Genomic DNA, 7,834 nt, shown 5'->3' on the forward strand with positions numbered 1-7,834 from the left:
CATGCCATCAATCAGCTAGCGATACGTATTTGCATGGGTTCCATTTATACCATGCTCGTTTCAGTGATTAGCCCTAGCAGTACACCTAGACCATTGGGTACATACTATAATTTTTCCAATGGGACCTCTTGTTTAAATAAACCAGTGCACATTTAAGGAATCACTAAATTCAAAACTATGTGCCCTCCTATTACACACACAGTGTCAATTTAAATTTAATGGAAGAATAAAGTAATCATAAATAAACTGTAATCAACCCGTGGGCAGCCTTGTGAGCATCCCACCAAGCTCCACAACTTATGGTAATTAAGAAACACATTTGTTTGAAAAACCAATCATGTCAAATCTCTGAATTCTTCTTCAAGGATCACTTCATAAGGCAAATGTACAGTATTATATATTCAAACAATAAAGTAGAGAATATTCTGGTCCGCTGTTGACCCGGCTGCCCTTGTGGAAACTTAGTTCTATCTCCTGCGGGTCCCAAGAGTCCAAGACTTCCTGATAGAGGACAAAACATCATTAAGCATTGACACCGCACCAGACGGAGGGCAACATATAGAACATGTTTTGTTTTCGATTAATAACAAGAAATTAACGTAATGACAAAATTATATTAACCATCAATTTAAGCCTTTGGATCAGGTTCTCATGAGAGTCCCCACCCAACCTAAAGGTGAAATCACTGTTAATCTCTGACATAACATCGGATAAAGGGCAACGTATGGAACGCGTGATCCGTTTTCAGTCGAGTGCCCTATATTTTTTTGTTGTTGGGTTTGGGTAATTGATAGCATCACTTTGTCCAGATATTTGTTTCATCCTTCTATTTTGATAGGTTACCTAACCTTCTAACCATCGGCTTGCCTCCTTTCACCTTCTTGTCCATTAGCCTATATGAATTGAATGAGACAGGCCCCAAACTGTCCACCAAAAAGACTTGCAGAAAGAGCAAATGGATGACAAGGTTTTTTAGCATCTTTTTTCTCTAATTAAATGTTAATATAACCAATAAAATATTTATGAAACCTAACGAGAACTAGTAAATAGAAGGATCGATCAAGCACCTCTTGATAGAAATCCATGTCTTTCTTTTATAAAAAGATCACAGCTAAACAATAAAAGTGCAGTATTCTGTTCCAACAATTCTACAGAAAGAAGAGAAAAGCAGGATTTATCATATAATCCTTTTTTTTTTTCCTTTTGAATGCTCCATCTCAACAAGGCTAGGAGACTAATAATTAAGCACTTCATTTCATTTCATCTCAACGGCTCTATAATCCAAGACTCCAGTTCGGAGCTCAAGAATGCCGTTACACTTGCACTCCTGGCTCTTCTGCAGCCCCAAGCTGCAGGAGAGACAAAGTCTCATCTCCTCCTTGATGGGTTGCACTGATTTATTTTGTTGGAAGGGAGGGCTTATAGACAGCTCTAAATTTAGATCCGGGCGCTTGTATCGCTGCCATGATGATGAGTCCTCGCTGCTGCTGCTAGCCTTCTCTTCCTCGCGCTGAAGAATTCCCCCATCCTTCTCCTCTCTCTCAGCAAAACTGATAATGAAGTCCGACGGAGGTGCATGGATCGGACGGTGCGTGGCGGGGTCAATTCCCCGATTCACCAGCTTCCTTCTGATGTGTGTGTTCCAGTAGTTCTTTATCTCGTTATCCGTCCTCCCTGGCAACCTTCCTGCTATAAGAGACCATCTGTGGGAAATTATAAAAGTTGTTGATTAGCGAACATGATATCAAATCAACTGCTGATATATTAAATATTGTTATAATATGATTGTGAATTTCTTTTCTAAATTAAATCTATCTGCATGCCTTGGGATGGTAGGCTTGGCAGACCCTTGCGTTCCAGTGCATATAGAAGCCAAATGGTTTTAAGGAATAATAACCTCCAAGGCCCAAAGGCAACCATGCAATAAAGTTGTAGGCTTGCAGCACCAATTAATACAAACCAAAAGAAACTCGTCTCCAACCCTAAGATGAGCGAAGGAGCTGCATATGACTCCAAGTATTGCCATCATCAATAGCGCTCCTTAATTAGCAGGTGTTCCTCTGAATGTTATTGTGAGTTTTAGGGGATTGCTTACTTGTTGCCGAGGAGGCTATGGAGCTTGATGATGAGTTCGTCCTCTTCCTCGGTGAAGTTACCACGCTTGAGATCGGGGCGCAGGTAGTTTATCCAGCGGAGGCGGCAGCTCTTGCCGCAACGAAGCAAGCCGGCAGCCTTGGGGAGAGAGCGCCAGCATCCCTCGCCGTGAGCCCGGATGTAGGCGATCAGACGGTCATCTTCCTCCTTGGTCCATGCTCCCTTGTTGGTGTGAGCCTTCTCGCAGCACGGTGACCTTCCCATGGGCTCTATGGTTAATTAAGCTCCTCCTTTCTCGAGAGTTTCCTCCTCTTGGGTGGTGGGAGCCTGGGAGGTGGGGATATATAGGCGTTTGACTTGGAAACAAGGAGGAGGGGTGGGAGTCTTGTTCTCCTAGAAGCGAGTTGGTGAGAAAAAGCAGGTTCCGGGAGCGAGAGGATTGCAGGCATCTCTCTTCCCGTCCCATGCAATCACCATCATCCCACATATATATGATGTCGCTTCGCCACTTCAAAAAGGCACAACCATTGCGGTGTGCCCAACCAACAATATAGACAAAGCATAGCGGCATGCGACCACAGTAGGTGTGACCTAAAGTTGGCTGGAATGACAACGGCCTGACTAAGGCCGGCCTGTCGGATAGCATACTAACCTTTTCATCATATTTATTGCCATAATTTATGCATAACTGTTTTTTTTTTGGCGATGCATTAAATTAAATATGAATAGATCATACAACCCAAAAAAAATAAAATCTAAAAATATTGAATAGGAAGATTACCCGAGGAAACCCATATATATATATATATATATATATAGCATTGATCTTGTGTGGTTAGATACCATCTAGTCAGTAGCATTATTAATCTTATATGCGAGGCGTCAATAGAGAACAATTAGCGCGTCGGTCTCTCACAATCCCGTAATTTTGGATGCAGACTACCATCAACAAGTGGTGGAATGGAAAATCATCGGACGGTCGTTATAAAGTTACCATCTAAAAAAATTTGTGAAGCTCCCAATATATATATATATATATATATATATATATATAGCATATTTCAATCCCTCCCAGGACGTATGCAATTCTGCTGTTAGAATTGTGGTACTAAAAATTCTGCCAATATGTATATAGCATAACTCGCCTCTTCAAGATGTGTGCATGTAAAAGTTGGTATTACGTACAAGTGAATGTTGTTAGCTAATGCACTACCAGAGAAGTTCTTTTATAGTCGTATGAGAAATTTGGGATCAAATTACCCCTTTATTTAATTTCTAGGGGCTAGAAGTGTCGGGGAAGAGCAACCTCTATTCTGCAATCCAAAATTATCTAACGGCAGAACCTAAAAGCAGGCACAGTCAATAAAATTAGAAAAAGTGTCCCACTTCCTCTATTATTTTTATAAAAAAATTATACATAGCAGGGATGAGAGTGGATAGGATAATATCCATTCCGATTTATTTTCATATCTAAAATTATTTGGATATGGATAGAAATTTGAGCATCCGATTAATATCGATATCTGTATCTATATTTATCAAAAAAAAATGGATATGAATAGACAACTATACAAATCGTATCCGAATATTTGATTTTATTTCTAATCCAATTTAATTTTATATAGCACTCATAAATTTTTTTAAAAAAATAAATGGCCATCTTAATATGCTATTGACTTGATTTATCATTTACTTAGTAATATATTTGATTCTATGGTAATAAAGTTTAATTATCTGACTTATATTCATATTTATATCCATATCCAATTAAAATAAATATAAATATAAATTTTTACATATGACTAACAGCTGTATTTGTATTTTTTAAATAAAATAAATATAGATATGGAAATATTAGTAGAAAAAGGTCACCATACATAGGAATTGTATTACCATATTTTGGTTCTAATTTGAGCAGCTTGGAAAGATCTTTGTTATGAAGATCTATTTTAATTTCTTGGCAAATCATTTGTGGCAATGTTGAAAGAGTCCTTGTTTGGACAATATCATTCCTCGCCACTCAGGATGATAGGATGGGTTTTGTTTGGTTAGAACCAGATTTATTGGATGATGAGATGGATATATAATAGAAAATGCAAAGATTAACCCTTCTTAAAATCAAAAAAAAAGAAAAAAAAGGATAATAAAAAAGGATGCCTGTTCTTTTTCGGCATTGTTTATTTTCTGATATGATTGGCTGTACTCAAATTTGATGGACCTAAACCATCTATTTTTAGCAAACAAAAAAAAAAAAAACCCCGCAGCGTATGATGTAATTAATGCAAATATACTTCTATTTATAAGACCTACAATTCAAATGATTATTGGGTAATCCTCGACCATTAAGAGAGGTGGTCGCAATGTGAACCCCTCCATTTTCCATACCAAAAAATCTTGCTCGAGTCTCTATCGCACCTGCGTAATCAATGGCGCGGGCCATTGCCTTCCTGGGTAGTTGCTTAAAACTGGACCAGCAATTAGGTGTTTGTCGAGAAAAATATAAAGAACCATCCCCACAATTTGGACATCCATCTGGGTGGCCTTTTTTTGGAGCCTCCCTTGTCATCAAAAAAACAATTGGACATCCATGATTGAGACTATACAACTATCCACGATGTGGAGGACTCATGCCAAATCATCATCTACCAAACCATACCAACATTACGTTAGGGACTTATCTAATCACTATGTTTGTGCTATAAAAAAGTACATGGTTACATATTGCTAAAAGTTTAGGAAAAAATGATGCATTCTTCTAGAAGCTTTAAAAGGTGGAGAATGGCAGGGTAGGGAAAAGTTGTGGTTAACGTGCGAGCTTTGGTTACCTTCCACTTGTTCCACATGCTGGTGGTGCAAGTCTAGGCGGAGGTGGGGTTAGGGAGGAGGTTGGTTGCTCTTTTTCTCGTCATTATCTCTCTTTTTGTTAAAGATCCCACCCTTTCAAAGGTGCATATTTTATTTCAATATCTCGTGGGCTATAGAAACTAAGGATATTTTTGGTTGGAGGGAGTTGAACTTTAGAATGAAAATAGAACTAAGTGAGTCCCATTCCAGCGATTCAGTTGATGAGAGTCTCATTTCTATTCGAACTCCAAAAGAATAGAAATATGTCTCAATTCTTCAAAATCTAATTTTTACTTTTTTTTAATATTTAAATTATATTCCTATTTCGGTCATTAAGTAGATGTATAGAGATATAGTTATTTTGATTTCTATTTCAACCCATTTTAATTCTAATTCCAGGCGCAAAGCAAATGCATCCTAAAAGCCAAGGTTACACTTAAATTTTTTATGCTTGTCGGATACCGAGTACGTTCCTTTAATTATTTATTCTTGTTGGATACCTAGTATGTTTAATATATACCTGATCACTTGGGTCAATCAAGTTTTGGGAAAATGACAAAGTATAATGATCCGATTGGTAAGACACTACATAAGAAACTAAATTCTTTGCTGCATTCACCAGCAATGGATGAAAGACGAACTACTGCAAAAGAACTGTCGAGGAAACATGGAACTATTATTTGAATTTGGAATGCCCTTCTATAACCTGATGAACACCTTATATTGGTATAGTTTGAAAAGTTCCCTCCAGCTAGAGCTATATGCAAACAAGACCGGAAGTAAACCCTATTTCTAAGAGTCTCCATACTTCCAAAGAAAACCACCCAATCATTAACAGTTTAAATACGAGTTAAAACTTTGAGGTAAGGAATGGATAGGCTTGGAGAAATGGGTTTTCCTTCCTCTCTCTCCTGAGCAGTAGGTATAGGCGTTGTCCATGGGCTTTTACTTGACGCTATGATATGCCACCTGCCCCTAACTGATTTGGTGTTGCACCAATGCTCTTCTAAAATGGACGACCTGGGTGCAATGTAGACCTGTTAACGGGCCCCCAATACCTTTTGGACGGGCTCTGGCTAAAGATTTGGGAGTGCCAGACCGGACTGGGCCTGAAAACTAGGCCCGTTTAATAAATGAGCCGAGCTTGGGCTTGGGGATTAAAGCCAAGACTCGAACCTGGCCTATCTTGAATTCTTTATTTTGCAAGAATTATTTGTTTACATTTAATATGTTTGTAGATCTAATTGATAATTACTGTTGAAATATGAACTTAATAAAGTTTAGTTTTTTATATTAGTTATTTTAATATTATAATAAAATTAAAAATGTGCATAAAGTCTGTGGTTTGGCCTGGAGCTTGTAGCCATGAAAAAAGCCCGGCTTAGGCCTAGAAGGTAGGCCCGAAGGGTGGGCAAGGCCAGGATATGTGCCTGAGAGAAATATGCTCATCTTTGGATAGGGCTGGGCCGAGCTCAGCCCATCGTGAAAAGATACCGCTGGCCAAAATGACCCAAAGATAGGCAGTTAGGTACCAACTTTGTGTCGTGCATTTAAGGAATTGGCTTCTCTGGTGAACGGCTTCCGTTGTCGGGCCCCCTTAAATAGAGGAAAGGAAGCTTTCCAAAAAGATTCTCCCAGAAAAAATAAGGTATTCTGATTTTAATGGACAGCTGATCCTGTTTCATTTGCTTTTATTGTGCCAAGTACTCCTCGAACTCCCTCAATTATATTATGGAGTCATTTGGAACAAGTTGTGGTGCTATGAGTTCAAGAGAGACTGGAGGGAAGAAAAGGAATCAAATAAATGCATACAAATGTGGAAGTTAGAGAACAGTAATTCTTCATAAAACCACTTTAAGTGCAGCATCTCCTAGACAAAACGAAAAAAAAGGCATACAATTTAGCTTGGATCCGTGATGTTTAATGAAAGAGTTTTGCGGGAAAATAACAAATATATAGAAAAATACAATGATAACTTTTTGTTAATGAACACGACAAATTTTATTTGAGTATATAATTCAAGCGAGCTAAATTATTGCATGTCAAGCCTATGTGGCTCCAAAATCAAGCTTGGACAATATTGCAAAACAATCTGAAAATTTCATATCCCCAACACAAATTATTCATTTCTGATGATATTTACCGACCAAAACTGTACAATAATTCCTACGAATCCGAGCCAGTGCTTGCGGGCCGCCGGTGACACAAGAATACTACTGCATTGCGTTTCTCAAGTGGAAGTGAACATGGGCAGCCATATTTGATATGGCTCAAGCAGGGATGTCATGCAAAAAATGTAGAGCAACCTAGAATCTCATCCAAAAAATACTGTTTGAGTTACTTAGTTCTGTATAAATATTCAAGATTTATCCAACAAATATCTGACAAAAGACTAAATATATGCCCGCACGAGTCTTCACATATTCTTCCAATTTAAGCTAGGCATCCTTACCAAGTTAAGGGTCCAAATCAATTCAAATTTAATCATAAGCACCACGATCAGCCCATGGTCAGCAACAATGATCTTGTGCTGCAGTGTTCTCTAGTCCACATAGGCCATGAGCAAGGTCCGCTTTGATACTATTTGTTATAATCCAAGACTTTATCCAAAAAGGCTAGTCTAAAGATTATTTGAGTTTCTTAATCTTATATAAGTGCTTGAGTTCTACTCAGCAAATAACCGATGTGAGACTAAATATATATCCACGTAAGTCCTCACATCAACATGGAAATAATGTAGCCCCAAGGTAGGTATATCTTTCTATGGTTACGAAGAGAAAAAGTAAAATTGGGGAGGAATAATTAAGCAATTTATGGGTGACAGATTTCAAAGATCAGTCACTCATAAAGAAAATTCCAAATATGAAAGCCTCCAAAATCACAATCAATAATGAGG

At 38.1% G+C, this 7,834-nt stretch overlaps 1 protein-coding gene across 1 annotated transcript; it reads right to left on the reverse strand.

Annotated features, from left to right (window-relative positions):
* Positions 1-1,074: 1,074 nt before the first annotated feature.
* Positions 1,075-2,506, reverse strand: LOC103714603 (MYB31 transcription factor31-like). The gene is made up of 2 exons (XM_008801911.6): positions 2,096-2,506; positions 1,075-1,703 (listed from the first exon to the last, which is right to left on the reverse strand). Exons 1-2 carry the CDS (start codon positions 2,356-2,358, stop codon positions 1,256-1,258), a joined length of 711 nt encoding a protein of 236 aa, XP_008800133.1. The 5' UTR covers positions 2,359-2,506; the 3' UTR covers positions 1,075-1,255.
* Positions 2,507-7,834: the final 5,328 nt, after the last annotated feature.

This window comes from Phoenix dactylifera, chromosome 6, assembly GCF_051530095.1.
Source record: "Phoenix dactylifera cultivar Ajwa chromosome 6, Ajwa_hap1_PhDact_Kaust_v1.1, whole genome shotgun sequence".
Taxonomy (NCBI): Eukaryota; Viridiplantae; Streptophyta; class Magnoliopsida; order Arecales; family Arecaceae; genus Phoenix; species Phoenix dactylifera.

Coding starts and splice junctions, on each gene's coding strand:
- LOC103714603 (XM_008801911.6), bottom strand. CDS start 2,358: ATGGGAAGGTCACCGTGCTGCGAGAAGGCTCACACCAACAAGGGAGCA. Junction 1,704..2,095: donor CATAGCCTCCTCGGCAACAA/GTAAGCAATCCC, acceptor AATTTCCCACAG/ATGGTCTCTTATAGCAGGAA.